This window comes from Cottoperca gobio, chromosome 17, assembly GCF_900634415.1.
Source record: "Cottoperca gobio chromosome 17, fCotGob3.1, whole genome shotgun sequence".
Classification (NCBI taxonomy): domain Eukaryota; kingdom Metazoa; phylum Chordata; class Actinopteri; order Perciformes; family Bovichtidae; genus Cottoperca; species Cottoperca gobio.
This window is the reverse complement of record NC_041371.1, coordinates 23,046,414-23,063,363: the sequence shown is the minus strand read 5'-3', so window position 1 is coordinate 23,063,363 and position 16,950 is coordinate 23,046,414. Positions and strand designations below refer to the sequence as shown.

Sequence of the window (16,950 nt, the reverse complement as noted above, 5' to 3'; positions counted from 1 at the left end):
CCTCTTAATACCATCATTATAACACCATGGCTCTAGAAACTATACATTTAGACAGAAACGCAGTATAACAGGGCGTTGCATCACCTTAACATAGTCAAGTACAACAGAGTTATATTAATATTTCTGAAGCATATATAATCAATAAATCCGCATTTACAATGAAGAATGTTAAACTACCATCTTTAAGATCGCTTGGATACTGTCAACACTTAAAAATAAAAGGCGCTTTTAAGGGATTAGTCTACAAAGTTTTATTAAGTCCACTAAAAGTATGTGAGCTTTAACAAGTGTGTTCACTAAACAGCGCATTGTCGCACCTAAAGCAGTTTAATTTAAGAAACGTGACGATAAAGAATAAAGACACATAAACCATTCACTGAAAATAAAAGAAAACAAACAAATAATTTGCATTTGTTCATGAGGATATCTTTGCGACAGTGGTGAAAGTGTATTCCTAGCCTTGAATGTCCACTTTGATAAAGGTTAAACCAAAACAATTCAACAAGTCTCCTTGAGTACTTTTACTGCACAGCTGAGCCAGTGCGCCACACACATCTCTACATCTCTTGCAGAAGCATCAAACATTTTATATATTTGTCAAAAAACAAAATGCTTGTTACTCACTAAAACAACTGATTATTTGAACACAAAACCCATCTTCCTTTCTTTCCTCAAGAAGACTTCAATGACTCTGTTGTACAGTTTATCTGTGTGTTTCAGTTCCACCAATAAGTCCTTTTCTATAGACCTGGAGGCTAATGCTGAAAGCCGAGTCTGTCCAGTAGCATTTCTGCCATAAGTTTTAATTCGCTTTAAGGCCGAGAATGACTGCTCGGCAGAAGCAGTGGACACAGGGATAGACTCGCTAGCGTCGGAGTTGGCCTTTCTCTTCTCACGATATCTAGCTTTTCTTGAAAGGTTTGTCTCGAAAATGACGTTGTAATTATATCTGCGACCAAATTGATATATTGTCCTCCTTCAGCCATTGTGGGTTGAAAAAATAGCTTGTAGAAATCTACACAAATTAGCTCGTTCAAGGTCAGTTGCTAGCTCAGCATAGCTCTGCCTCTCAATAGTGCGTATCCAATCAAAAGACGTGGACATGCTGACGTTATCGTACGCCTGCTAGCTGGCCCCATTGTCCCCAACTCGAAATCTGATTGGTTAACGCCACAATTTTGTTTCTGTTCACTTTAAGCTACAGGTGCCCGCACTGTTGATTCTGAAGGCCTCAGGGCAGATTTCTTGGACCCTGGCAACACATTATGGCTGAAATATGATTGGATAAAAGCTCTAACATAAAGGCCAGCCCTCCAAATCTCCATCTGAGGCTGGAAGCAGCGCAACCAAGAGGAAAGCTATGAAATGAAGAGAATAGACTATGGGGAATCATTTAATACATATTTGTGGAAAAAATATATAAAAATTAAATGTATATTCTGATGATGTTTAGGCCAGCAGAGAAGGCCTTGCTGGCCCTGACGGCCCACCACTGGTATATACTTAGAGAGCTGGCTCACCCACTAATATGTATATGATACAGGCCTCTGGTCTTAACATTTGGAAATGTTTCTGCATGGCAATATTATTCTCATCAGAGAACAAATTATCTTATTTTTAGAATTTGGACGCAAATTTTGTTCTGATATCACATACTGAGCCTGATGTGATGCACAGTAGGTTTCAATCCTCAGAAACAACAATAAATACATACATTTAGTTATATAAATATATATGTACATATAAATATATTTATATATACATAAATATAAATGTGTATATATATATATATATATATACTGTTTATACTATATAATATAATTGAATACTTATATTCCCAGAATACATTTGCTTCTAACTCAAACAAGAACAAATGAACAAACTTGAGGCCAGAAAAATTACCACAGTGTACTTTATTAAATGAATGTTGGTAGTTTGTGTTGCATTAGATTCAAATAAAAATGTACAAAAATCCCATATATACAAAAAATTTATTTTATCATGTTTATCACGCGTGATTTAGTTTTACAATAAAATGTACTTGTACCCTATTGAAAGATTTTTTTTTGCACTTCAGACTTTCATCACACAATGCAACTTGAAAAGACCCATTTTTTTTATCTTAAACATTTGTATCTTTTTTAAATACACCACATACACCACATGTACCATTGTTTTCCTCTGTAGTATATCGTCATAGTTACAAACCTCTATTGACACCCTTCACAGTCAGAACTCAAAAAGAGAGGAATGTTCTTTTTTAGCGTGTACAGTTTGCATACATTTATTTACAGATAAGCTTTTAAGCTGATCAGTTCACTATCTGTGGTCTCCATGTTCAACCATCTCTAAACAGACATCTGTACAGAATGATTATACAAGTGTGACTAGAGTCCTATAATTATTCACCTGGTTACTGTGCTTGTACTAAAGCTGAATCTGTAAGTGTTGCTGCTCCACAGATCTTCTCTGCGTACACAGCTGTGCGCTAAGAGGTAAGTGGACTTCTGTGATGTGTTTGGCTGGTATATCCAGACCTCTACAGCAGAGCTTTGATCCATTACTGCTGGTGAACAGAGACACGGCCTGCTCACATCTGTGGAGCCACAGAGGGCATAGAAACACAACGCAGTCCTGCTCTGTGCTGGCTGTGTGAGGGGATTTGGCCGAGCTAACTGCAGACAGCCACATGTGCTCCTTTTCTGATCTACCTAAGCTTTAGTTAAGTTTAGGCAATTAAAACTATTTTGCTAAAGCTGGGCAAAGATTGTGGTCAGGGTAAAAATTAACCAATATTGACTGTTGGTAGGAGATGTTGGTTCAAGACATGCCCCCTCCAGTTGTGTTGGATGTGGCACTAGAGGAGGGAATGTGTTCCCTCCTCTTCTCTTTTACATCAGCAGCTTTCAAAAGACTTGGATCTTGACAATAATTAAGGCATACTATGATAAATATTTGTTATGAATGTCTTGAACGAGGCTCTCTGTAGGGTTGTAATAATGTCATATTATTAATGTATTACTATATCCCTGATGTTTGTATTATATCCTTGGTGTTTGTCATTTTGCTACTGTAACTTAATATACTAGTAGCCAACTGTATCAATTGAGACTTCAGGAATGTGTGAATAACGTTTACTGAGTCTTCTTCACAGACTGACAGCCGAGTCTGCAGCTAATACACAACAAGCTGAGGCAGAGAAGGAGAAACGGAACAGTTGAAATGATGATTTTTGAGTGTTGTGATCGTCCACATTGCTTTTCTATTTATTTACAACTACAGCACCGTCACAACTGGTGCCTTAAATGTACAACCAAAGACATCCGGCAGTCAGCCATGTTTCCTGCAGCTGGACTCAAAGCTTGTAATCTGAGGATGGAGGACTGACGTCTGCACAACCTCCCTGTTGGACAAATACTCAGTCCTAGTACAAGCACAGTAACTGCTGTTGATAGATTATTATTGAATAGTGTAAAAATAATTACACTCACAGATCCCAAACCCCCCACACACACACTCTCACACACACGCACACGGGCTAACCAGAAAGTCAAGCTGTGCTTTCAGTATAGCCTCAAACAATGTCCTGGGTGATGAGGTTGAAATAAAGACAAAAATAGAAATATATTCTCTTTAAGGCAAACAAAACACAGAAAGCAGCTTTTAAGAGTTATGAGCAGAGTTATGGAGGAGTCTGTTGATGTGTCATGTGCTGTTTATGATACACTTCCTGCAGTGAGCAGGATACCCACCACCAATCAGACGTTAGACAATTTAAGCACCTCTGGGACTGATGATTGGAGGATTCCTCTTTTTATGACAGCATTTGTTTTGTTTTTATTTGGAGTGAGATTAAACAAGGCAGACCACGACTCTCCTGCTGAAATGTCTCTCTCTAATAAACTTGCTACTTTACTGACAAAATATTTAATCCAAGGGCCAGATGCATGGCAAAGCTGTGCAGAGTCCAGTTCTCTCATGCGTGTGCATGATGTAAGACACATTAAAATGCAGAAATCCAATTCTATTGACAGGTTTAAAAGTGACTGCCAGAAAATAAATGAATGAATAAATTAAGCCAATTCAATAAGATGGATTCATGGTCGTCTGGAAAACCAAATTTAAAATTCAAGTACAAAAAAAACTGTTTGCAATTTCAGTTTGGCACATTGTCTGCAGATTTGAAAGTGAAGTCCATTTCATTTTCGTTTTACGTTTTGGAGAACACTGAATATGATTTGTTAATGTTCTACTTCATTTTGTGAAATTGTGTTTTCAGGCTACTTGAGCTGAGTTTATTATAATGGATCCCGATGAGACGGTGGAGGGTATTCTGTCCATGAAACAAACTGAGGTAGCTTTATGTTCAGTATATATCAGTACACGTATGTGTTAGTTCATGAGATGGTGATGAGTAAACAAAGGCTACACTGGATTTTGGAAACACAGCAAATAAACTTACAGCCGATGTGTTGACATCCCTTACAAATAATACCAGGCTGCATCCACACAGAGTAGGCTACAGAGAAGAAATGTGCTTTCCAACCTTCAATCATACTTTCTCATAAGTCTGTGATGATTCTGTCCCCTTATTGTTCCATTGTTGAGCAGCTGTCTGGCAAACAGACAGGTCAAGTGAAGGGTCAGAGCAGGTCAAATACTGGCATACTTTCAGTGGCTCTACATGGATCGTACAGCACTTTTAAAAGACTTTTTTCCCAACGGGTGAATTAGGCCAATAATCAGAAGCTTCCTACTGAAGAGAAGTCGGTCCAGTGTGATACCTCCAACGCCTCCTGTCATCTGCAGCACATATTATGTCAAAATGACTTGAAACAATTTATGAATTACCAATAAAAATGAATAGAATATTTTTGGTGTGGATTTGCTTTGATGTCTTCCTGAACAGGCAGAAATATATAAGATGATTTCTCCCTCTTATGTCTTTAGATGTCCAAAATATGAGCAGAATATGAGCTCCTGCAGTCTAAATGCAGCCTTGTACAGTGTGTGCCAAGTCTAAACATGTTGTATATCCTGAACCCTGTGGACACTTGGACCCACAATGCACCTCAGGTGAAACTCAGGTGTGTAATGTATCTGGTAATCTCACTTCGTTCTATCTCCACACCTCCAGATTTTTTTTTTGTCAAATATGTAGTCTCCCACCCCAACCAAACCTGACTCGAATGACATCACATGAGGCAATTTGTCTAATTTCATACAGCTTCCTTTGGAGCCACAAAAAGCTTCATAAAAGAAATTAAAGTAATTATAAATAAATGTAATAATAAAATAAATAAAGTAAAAGCTAAAAATAAAGTAAAAGGCAGAAAAATTATAATTAGTCAAAATAACTAAAGCAGCCATTAACTAAAAATGTTCTGCTCAGTGCAGTAAAACAGCACACACACTGATGAGAACACACACTGATGAGAACACAGCAGTGTGACAACAAGGCAAATGAATAAGTCTGAACAGTATGTATTTAAGTTATGTGACCTTGTTTCATGAGCCACGTTCTAAACTGAAACAATAAGACACTTGAAACATCATTAAAAAAGGCTGATTTCAAACTTATAAAAACCTTAACAAAGTTAAAGAACCATACCACCCTGTTGCACATTGTAGCTCTAACTACACATTATGTATACTTTAGTTGTACAACCATTGAGGCTTTACATTGTTAGATTTAAACAAAATGTTCTACAGTTCTAGGCATCCATTGGTTTCCATTTGTTTCAGAGCAGTATGAATGCAGCTTACGTGCAGATAGATTAGAAAAGTCAACACTGCCTTACAGTAACTTTGACAATACTTAATTTAGATGATGTTCATTTGAGCAAGACTTTTATACCATATTTCAAATGCAGGCCTTTTGAAACTCTTGAAAAAGTAAATGAAAGTTTCTAAAACAAAGCAGCATAGTTTGCAAAACGATTGTAAATGTGATATGGCTAAAACATGCAAAACTGCTGGTATGGTCCTTTAAAGTGTGACAGAACACAGCAGGTCGGTTCATAAGCACAAACATATGTTCAAATCATTCAAGATACTACAAGGTTTTTGGACTTTGCACCACCAACAAAACACAATTATAAAAACTAACTAATGAGAAAACCATATATGCCAATATTTGCCTTAAAATTGGATCATGGAAACTTTCTGCTTCTCTCTGTGGGCTGTATATATCGGGCTACACACACATTCTTGTTTTAGTGCTATATATTTGTAAACAAAAGAACAAGATGATGAGAAACTAAGCAGGATGAAAAGGTTTTTAGTCTCATACCATGGTTACCCCATTGATTGGTTTTGTGCTTGTCTCTCTTCTTGCCATCCAAGACATTGTACGTTTGATGTAAATCAACAAAAAAGAACCTCAAACGTTCTTTTTTCTTTTCAAAATGTAAAAGTCACACTGTTGACTCTATAGTCTTACTGTAAGTGACAGAGCTGACATTCCTGAACATGGTGAATTTGACAACTCATCTACAATATGTGATGATGTCATTGCCTCTGGTCCCTGAAGTCAAGCTGTTTGTGTTGGGAGTTTAAAAGATAAATGGTGTCTTTGCACTCTGATTCAGATCACTGGGGACATTCAGGGTTTGGTTTTCATATCGCACAGTATGTGAAATTTGACGGGCACTAGTACCAGGTCTGTTCCACGTGTCCAACACTTTGATCAATACTCCTGGTCAGGGTGCCCATCGGCCCGAGAATATGACTTTGTTTTAATGCCACCATGTAGTCAACAATGTAATTTGACCATCGCAAGGAATCTTGAAAATAATGTCTGGATTTTAATGACATGGGTAATTCTCATAGTGAGGCCCTGATATTTCCTTCGCCACCATCAGGGCAAAACCTTAGGGATAGAACAAATAAGTGGATGGGTGTAATTTAATCATCTACTTCAAAAGGTTTTCAGTCAGAGCCACAGCTTAACTGAAGTCCAGCTCACTGTCATTAAGGGCTTCAAGCATATCTGATGGTTGAGCCAACGGTGCAAACGGCACAGTGGATGTTACGCGTCAGCGACAACGCCGTGGGTTGGGAAGGCGTTACTTAGATTACATACACACAGAGGGAGAGACTGTTTGCTGCTATATTAATGCTCTGAATGTCATACATAGCAACTTTAAGTAAGTCTCTCTTCCAGCCCTCTCTGTAGGGTTTACCATCTGTGCCCTAATCTCTCCATCCACTGAGATGGAGACCAAATGTAGCCTTTTCCCCTCGTTTCCCTTCGCCACATTATTAAAAAATTAATTTATTTTTGCTGAATGTTCTTGTCTACTTTAGTACAGGGACACTTGCCATAAAAACATGAATAACATGGCGGATAGAGGAGTGTGTTGTGTCATTTATATACCTTGGCCACCAGTTACAGCACTGGCCAGGCTGCAGCAGAGCCCCCTTATTCCATGAGAGGAACAAGCATTGTGAAATCTTTGATCTTTGATTGTTGGAATAATTCATGACTCTTGTTACTCTCATCCACCTGCAACTGAAAATGTCCATCCCATGATATTTGGTATAACGGTGGTCTAATATCAAGCTTTCATTCAGTTAACCAAAAATCACTTTGTTAGCATTTCTAAAGCCAGTGGACACTGCCAGCACCGTGCTAACGTGTGGTGTGGCTTAGTGTAACAATGGTAAAAGCTGCTGGGAAAAACAGCGACATCTTCCCCAGAAGGTGACGTGAGTTTATCAAAGAAAGACTTTCCACACTCACAGCAGATAAAAGACAGACAATGACTTCGGTATCCTCTACATCATCTCTAAAGTAAAAAAAATGCTGCATGTTGTCTCAGAGAACTGTACATCCTGGTAGTTTGTGTAGTTTAGCTGAGATGGCTGTTTGTCTGCTTTTGTCTTCTTATCCATCTTCGACTAATTTCCACTTCCTGCATCATCCTGTCCTGTTGTCTTCTTTTCATTGCTGTCTGACGCTTTGATCATTACCCCCCCCCCCCCCCCACGATCGCCTCCACAGACAAGCAAAGGTCAGAATCACTGCACAGCCAGGTTTATGAGACTGGACTGCAAATAGTGAGTTGAGCTGCCAGGAAGATATTTTCTTGGCATTGTGTGAGTTTCACTTATGTCCTTATGGGAGACAGACAGTGAGGATGTGTCTGTCCAGCTTTCACCGCTTCTGTCTCACTCCATATCTGTCCCTCCTGTCAGGTTTGGTTAATTGTATCCAAACAAAACACAATGAGTAAAGATGCTACTTTAACCCCTGTCTTCATGACCTTATGTCCAAGAGGAATGAAATGTCCAGGCCAGAGAAGAACGTTTGGGACTTTCCAGCCATCTCTAATGCCGGGTTTGGAATACACGATATTTATGTCTGTAAGCACTGTGACAGATTATAGACCCTTTCACAGTTGTAAATATAAACATTCGTAATGTGTCCCACATTATTAGTCATGGACTAATGCTGTTGCCTAGCAATGCAATTCAGTTGAAATTATCTATAGAGTCATAAGTTTGTGTCGTGTCTCGGACATGACTTTGGACACGTTGGTCCCCGACCAATCAGAGCTTTCCGTCTTTCACGACCTGCGTATGTGCTAGGAACAAGAACGTAAACAAACTATGACGTGTTTAGGATGCTGGCTCCTCCGTGTTTGACACATCGTGGAAGGCAAAAAAAATAATAATCTTACATGCTGATCTTTCTATGATATCCCAGATGTGGTTGTCGTCCACCATGACACACTACATGGGATAGATCGATTGTCCCACCCGAAGCCCATTGTCGTTCCCAATGGGAGCCGACGCTCTAGATCTGCAGCGTCTGGCTATAATCGGGCTGATATCATGTAGTCTGAACCCGGCATAAGGTGTTCCAACTCCTCAGAATCCAGAGGACATTTCCAAGGAACCTTTTTGGCACTAAGAGAACAGGAGCGATGAGTTTTGTCATGTAGATACTGATGGAAGTACAGACCCAGTTGTGACTGCTATGGGATCACATCATCAGAACTTCCCAACACATTAAGACATGTATGACAGTTTAAAATTTCTATTGATGCTGAATGAATGTTTCCTTTCCTCATCACACAAGAGGAATTCCTTTGTAATTCAGGTGTCATTTGGGTTAAAGTGGAATATCTGATGACTTAAAACTGGATGTTGATGGACATGTGCTCATTTTGTTCTCAACTTTTTCAACCTTAACCATCAGCTTCTTATACGGTCTAAGTGTCAAAGCACTCTGTTGTTGCATTTAGTTTGTATCAAATGGGATTTCCCTGATGAGTGGAAGTAAAAATAACAGCAACAACCCTACAGAGAACTCAAACCCAACTGGTGACATAAACTGCACTTGTGCCAAATCCGATCACTACCAGCAGGGCTGAATGCTCCTGGGTGGGCGCTAAGGAATGGAAACAGAAAAAGGGTAATGAGAGATGAAAAGTGAGATTGTTGGTAGTAACAAATTCTTATTGCCACAGTCCCTGTTGCTGTTTATGTGATAGCAAGATAATCCTCTGTTGGCAGCAACCCTCTTTGGGTTCTGAACGCAAAGTGGAACTATAACGTGGTCTCATATTCCAACCTCTCCTGCACCAGAGCGTCATCTTTGTACTGCAGCCGTGGAGGAGTTGGCGAGGAGTCTATGGCCAGGATCGCCTTGCGTATACTGCGGTCAAGGACATGGCGCTCCCAGGCTGGGTAGCGGTTCCTGCAAAGGTCAATCTTGATGACCGTCTCGTCGAGACGTGGAGCACGAGACGATGGCGTGGATGGCACTGTGGGTCGGACCTGAAAAACTGGCATGCAACCGTCCCGCTCAGAATACTTCCCCATGTCACGCTCCAGAGTTGTGGTGGCTCCTCGGTTGGAACGTAGTGAGTTGGTGGCACCTTCAGATGGTAGCGTGGAGAACTGAGCAGTGGGGTCGAGATCGAGTCCCTGGCCGCTCGGTGAGCGCCCAAAGCGTGGCCCGTTGGGATGGAAAAAGGCATAGTACATGAGCATAAAAACCACACCTGTGAGGAAACTGCTGAAGATGACGCAGAGTGCTGGCACTGCGAAGGCGTCAGTGGTGTGAGGCGACCGGTAGAGATACCACAACGCACTGAGAGCAGTATTCTCCACCAGAATCACCAGGTAATAGATGAAAAGCCGACACCTGCACAAAGACATGATGAGATAAATCAGTTAGCAGAGCACGACGCAGCTCTCCAGTATTAGCAGGATGGGTAAGTGGGAGGTTGGAAGTGCTTGCTTTGTATTTTGAGAGTGGGCTGTAAGGATGTCTGAACTAACAGTTGGTCCATCCTTCCAACACAGATACCTCCACAACTGCTCTCCAAATTTATATCGCTAGAGGTTGATGTTTTTGGTGATCCCCTGATTGTTTAATTACTGCCTCCATAACGCCAACACATCCACAGTTCCACTAAATATTGGAATATACTGAGATGTCAAAAATTTACTCTTTTCATTCAAAATATCAAATTTGTACACAAGATATAGAAAGTGGAGAGATTACTATGAAATTTGCAATGGATAGTAATGGTCCCCAGAGGATCAATCTGATATGGTGATATGTCAAAGGTGCTTTGTAAGCCCGTTTAAGGTTGTGAATACTGATATAGAAAAGGTGAAGGTTACTTCTATACTTCAAGTTATTTTAATCACGAAATTCCTTCCAAACTCCTCGTAGATCGGTTTGTTTTAAGCGCCATACAGTTAGTACTTAATGAAGCTGAGCGCCCTCACCTTGTCCGTCCCTCCTTGACGTTGAACCAGGAAAAGATGTAGATTATGCCCACCACCATGTCAAACACAATCTCCTCCCACTTGCTGATGCAGAAGTCTGTCTCACAGTGGACAATCCAGAAGGTCATGATGCACCAGTGCAGGACAATGAAGATGCCAAAGTAGAGTTGGAACACAGAGGCAAACAGGGCGAAGGTGATGACCCTCGCAGCGATAGTGAAGAAGTGCCAGCAGAACTGGATGATGACAGCCAGGTAGCTGATGGGCTTCTTGTCATCTCGAGAATCACGCAAGGCCTTTTGGTAGGAAGCCAGGGCCCAGGCCAGAGAGACAAGGGAGGCTGCAGCTGTCATACCTGCAACAGTCAGGCACACACAGACACAATGACTTTGAGATTAGTGCCACATCAGGGGAGCAGTGCACAACACACACATTTTGGAAAATTAACTATTTTTCCATCAGACCCACAGACAGATATTCATCTTCACTATAACACATCCAGAATATGTTTACTCTAGCTTAGTTAGCACTAACACAGCAAGCAGGGGAAACTGTTAGCCAAGAACATTTATTAATTACTTTTTAAAATTAGATTCAACTGTATTATCATAGAGTACACAGAGTACAGGAGCTGAGACAACACAATGCATATAACCAGAAGTGTAATATGCAGTAATGTGCAAAGTCATTTGCAGAATAAAATATGTAATAAATAGAATGTGGAATAAACTGTAAGGGTGCAGAGTTCAGCAAGGTGAGCCTGCTGCTCCTGGAACAGACTTGTCTGTAACACCTTCCAGATGGGAGGAGGTGTATGGCTAGGCTGAGAGGTGTCCCTGGCGTTAGACACCCTCAATAGCGAGAGAAGTGAAGAAGTTGTGATACGTTGGGCAGTTTTCACCACCCTCTGCAATGCTCTAGGTCAGTTAACAAGTCCAGTTGTTTGTGTCGTCAGCATCTTGTTGCAGACGCTGAAGCCTCTGAGCCTCCTTCTTGTTCCCAGCACACTCTATCCTGTCGTCCAGGTGCACTGTGAGGTAGGTGAGTGAACCATCCTCCTCCTGGATAGATGCAGGGGTCAGAGGAGGCTTTTGTTTTGTCCGGTTCTCACTGCTTCATAGGGGTGTTTGAATGTTAAGACTTGTTTCAAGGTTCAGGTTAGAATTAGGTTTAGGTTAGGAGAGGCAGCCTACACCCTGAGGGTGGTGCACGGGCAGAGGTACAATAATATAAAACTCCTATAAGTATAGAACATCCTTATAAAAATCGTAAAAGTAACATATAAAACAGAGACTGGTTCGGCTTTAGTTGTGATGGTTAAGGTTAGGGTTGAGGGCTGAGGAATGCATTACGCCAATGTCCTCATAAGTATAGAAAGACGTGTGTATTTGTGTGTGTTACCTTGCAGAGCCTGGAGCTTGTGTGTCTGGATTATGATGCACAGCTGCAGCACCAGTTGTGGAGCGCTCTCCAGAAAGGTGGCCAGTAAATGCAGCATGCTCACATCTGCAAACTCATACACCATCCTCCAGTAGTACCGCCAGCGATCCGTCTCAGAACTCTGACGACTACGAACGCCCAGGTAGATGGTGTGAAAATACCTGAGGAATGAAGGACAAATATCACGCTTTAACATCAACCAGACCGGATGAAACAATGTAAGAGGACATCAAGAAGGAGAAAGGCACAACACAGAACTTTTCTCAACTGAACGTATCGCCCTTTCCTCTTAAACAGCTTTACTCCACTTATATTTATATATTTACATATTTACAACAGCTGGGTTCAGTGCAGACGTTCTGGAGGTTGTGAGCAAATGTTACCTAAACACAATATATCAGTGTCACAGTAACAATCAGTCTAGACGTAAAATCCTGTTTGGGATGTGGCTATATGCAAATAAACAAAACAATTTCACCAATTTGACAACAATTTTTTAGAAAAAACGCTGAAAATAGAGAAAACAGCAAATACAGAAGGTGTCGGTCCGCTGCTAAACTCAGTATTTCATTCATTATTCATTAATTGGGAGAAAAGTGCATTTATTCCTCAAATCCTCATCTCAGGTTGCAGTTGATTCAGTTCAAAGTCATGCATAGATTACATAATTAACACAATGTATCCTAACGTCATATTTTCCAGGCTTCTCCTGAGATTGTCTCTTTTTGGCAGAATATCTTTACCTGGTATTGTGGGACCAGTGTACAGCAGACCCTTATGTTTGGTATGTTAGGAGTACAGAGAATAACTCTCCCTTTGGTCAGCTGTAAGTGTTGATATTCTTAGGCATGTGCTTTTTTTCTTTTTCTTTAACAATATCAGCTGAAACATTGTATTTATCTGTCTAGTCGGGCTTTTCTGTGGTTGTTGCCCTGGATCAGCCCCTAGTTATGCTGCTATAGGCTTAGACTGCCAGGGGACACCTCCCTGCTCTCTTCCTTCTCTTCCTCTCTCCCCCCCTCCCTCTCTTCTTCTCCCTCTCTATCTGTATGCATTTATGTAAATGTATGTTACTAACTCATCATCCGGGGTATCATCCCCGGAGTGTCTGTCTCTCATGTGACAGGGTGCCACTGATAAAGTTTACGTCAGGATCATGAATCGTGGCTGCGCCTGCTGCCCTGGTCCTGCTGGACACCGGGAAGCCTTATTGACATTTTCCTGGATTCATCCATACTTTCTCTTTTTTCAACACAACATAATTTCTGTCAAATGTTGTATTTGTACTATGTTGTTTATCCTGTACACACGACATCTATTGCACGTCTGTCCGTCCTGGGAGAGGGATCCCTCCTCAGTTGCTCTCCCTGAGGTTTCTTCCATTTTTTCCCCTTTAATTTTGGGGTTTCTTTTAGGAAGTTTTTCCTTGTGCGATGCGAGGGTCTAAGGACAGAGGATGTCGTAACCTGTACAGTCTGTAAAGCACACTGAGACAAATGTATAATTTGTGATATTGGGCTATACAAATAAATTTGATTTGATTTGATTAAAAAAATATATATATTATCTTTGTTCTGTTTTTGAATGTGTATGTTAGTAAGATTATTTGTAGATGTTACTTTTTAGTGTGATCAAAATTAAATATAATTTAAGAAAAATATTTTTAATGTATGATGCTATTGCAGGTATCTGCTGTTATTAGGCTGCCAATTGTGTTGATTCTGTGCACAATTACTTCTCAAACTGGTTCAGTGCTTACACATTTCTCAAATCCTGATTCTCATATATATATATACTGCATGGAGAAACTATATATATATATATATATAGTTTCTCCATGCAGTATATATATATATATATATATATATATACTGCATGGAGAAACTATATATATATATATATATAGTTTCTCCATGCAGTATATATATATATATATATATATATACTGCATGGAGAAACTATATATATATATATATATATAGTTTCTCCATGCAGTATATATATATATATATATATACACTGCATGGAGAAACTATATATATATATATATAGTTTCTCCATGCAGTATATATATATATATATATATATATATATATACTGTTTCAACTATATATATATATATATATATATATATAGTTTCTCCATGCAGTATATATATATATATATATATATATATATATATATATATATATAGTTTCTCCATGCAGTATATATATATATATATATATATATATATACTGTTTCAACTATATATATATATATATATATATATATATAGTTTCTCCATGCAGTATATATATATATATATATATATATATATATAGTTTCTCCATGCAGTATATATATATATATATATATATATATACTGTTTCAACTATATATATATATATATATATATATATATATAGTTTCTCCATGCAGTATATATATATATATATATATATATATATATATATATATATATACTGTTTCAACTATATATATATATATATATATATATATATATATATATATATATATATATATATATATAGTTTCTCCATGCAGTTTCATGAGAAAAGACTGGATTGCAACATGGACATTGTCTGAGGAGCACACACACACTTCGGCTCCTGGCATTCCAACTCCAACTGTACCTCTCTAGACCTGAGGCAAGAGCTCCTTTAATGAAGAGAATTCATTATTACTTTCAGTCTGTCTGTGGCCTACATTTGCATCTCCCCCATTCATTTCTATTCTCTCTCTCCCTCTATATCTGAAATATCCCCAACACATGGCCGTCATTGAGCAGCAGACTAATAGGCCGTGAAATGAAGTTCCACTATCAATAAAGAATTTTAAAATTAAATCTAGAGCTAAAGCTGCAGCCTGTACATGGACAGTGTGTATGTGTGTGTGTTTATGTGTGTGTGTGTGTGTGTGTGTGTGTGTGTGCGTGTGTGTGTGTGTGTCTGTGTGTGTGTGTGTGTGTGTGTGTGTGTGTGTGTGTGTGTGTGTTTGGTGCTGGTCTATCTACATCTACAGATATAGATCAGACTTGTCACCCAGGCTACATTCACACTGTAACTGCAGGTGTCCCAGTTCTGACTGCTTCACTCACATCCACTGATACCCTTCAGTGCTGCTAGCATTTCTTTGGCTATGCTACTTTTCATACAGTACATGTTCCTTGCCAATACAAGCAAGTATGGTTATTTAGATGATGTGCATTTTATCAAGCAGTTATTTGTCTATGTATTGTCGTACCAAGCAACTCAGTGATTGAGATATTTTATATACGTAACATGTGAATATGAGATTTGTTACAGTGTGCCTGCTCTGTGCTGCAGGGAGGCTCAGGGTTAGCGGAGTGGGGCCTCATATAGGCCGGCTGCAGCCTGTATACAACTCAAGCTCTAGTGTTACAGATACATTGTTAAACCCAATAAAACAACCTCAAATAAAAAGTGCAGGCAGTGCAGTGCATTAAGGTCTCCGCATGCTTCTAACTAAATGAATATGACTGCAGCAGTTTAATCAGCGGAACACGCCTCTGAGTTTATGGACTTAAAAACTGTATCTCACCTATGTGTTGTGTTTCACTTGTTGTAAATAAACTACACACACAATACTTGTTAGTAGGATACCTTCATTGTTGATTTGGGTCTGCACATGGGATTTGTTGACAATAAGAATAATTCAGAATGTCACCATCCTCAAACCCCCGGACTTCTGATGCTTTGATAATAAGCCTCGATAGATTTTCTTTCGTCTCCTTATAATCCAGCAGCCATAGTGAAACGCCAGCGCCCCATGTTTATCTGACTCATACTCACTGAGCTGAATTTGGTTCCTGATTAACACATTTTGTGCCGTGGGAAAAAATAAATCATCTCCTTGCACAAGTTTCCAAATGCATTAGTCAGGTGGCACTACAGCAGCAACACAACACCTCCTCTGCTCCACTTCTCTCCACCATCTGCTGGAGGCTGCAGGTGGACATCTGTGTGACAGATGATTCCAAGGGATTAAAGGCATCGCCACAGTCACTATGAAGCTACAGCTGTCAGTTCAACCCATTACCCAGGCAATCCTCTAATTAGCTGGTCTGATTGCAGTTTTTAACACATCAAAATGAATATTTCTATAGGTTTGAACACGCTGTGACATTATGATTCACTCCAATGTCCAGGTCAGTGTTTGTCAGCTGTGACAGTGAGTGGAGCAGAGCATCAGCTGTAGGACTCAGGTAGTAGCAGAGCAGATGTGATGCACAATGATGATGATGTTGGTTCCCCCTGAATCGCAATTGTGTCGTGTTGCTGTCCTGCATGGCAGTGTGATGCCGATAAAGGATCTGATCTTAGTACTAGTGATGTGTCCTTCTGTGTCGAGGCTTCGAAGCGTGTGTCGAGTAATATTTTTGTGAAGCGCGTATCGAGGCTTGTGTTGATGACGTATGTGATGCCGTTCGAAGCCGTACCACGTGACTGATTCAGGAACAGGTTTGTGAGTTTGGCGTGCGATTCGAAATATAAGGGGGAGCGAACCGCAATTGAGCCCCCTCATAATCAACACTTTATATAACCGCGAATGTGTGGGTTGTTGTCGTAGTATGCATTGTTGCTGTTGGTATTGCGTTTGTATTGGATCATTATGGAGCCAGCCAACTAGCGAAACAATTATGCACGGCAGCATCATCTTCCTTGTGAGCAAGTAAAGATACCAAATCTAAATCTGTTGAAAGAATAATGTATATCCAACGTGTACATTACACATCCC

The 16,950-nt window shown here is 39.7% G+C and overlaps 1 protein-coding gene across 1 annotated transcript in view; it reads right to left on the bottom strand.

The window, feature by feature from the left end:
• Nucleotides 1-1,972: 1,972 nt before the first annotated feature.
• xkr4 (XK related 4) overlaps nt 1,973-16,950 on the bottom strand; it is a 23,376-nt gene continuing 8,398 nt past the window's right edge. The window contains exons 2-4 of the mRNA XM_029453619.1: nt 12,151-12,350; nt 10,750-11,104; nt 1,973-10,156 (exon numbers count right to left, since the gene is read on the bottom strand). Of these exons, the coding sequence (XP_029309479.1) occupies nt 9,556-10,156; nt 10,750-11,104; nt 12,151-12,350 (1,156 nt within the window). The 3' untranslated portion in view covers nt 1,973-9,555. The remainder of the gene's footprint in view (nt 10,157-10,749; nt 11,105-12,150; nt 12,351-16,950) is intronic.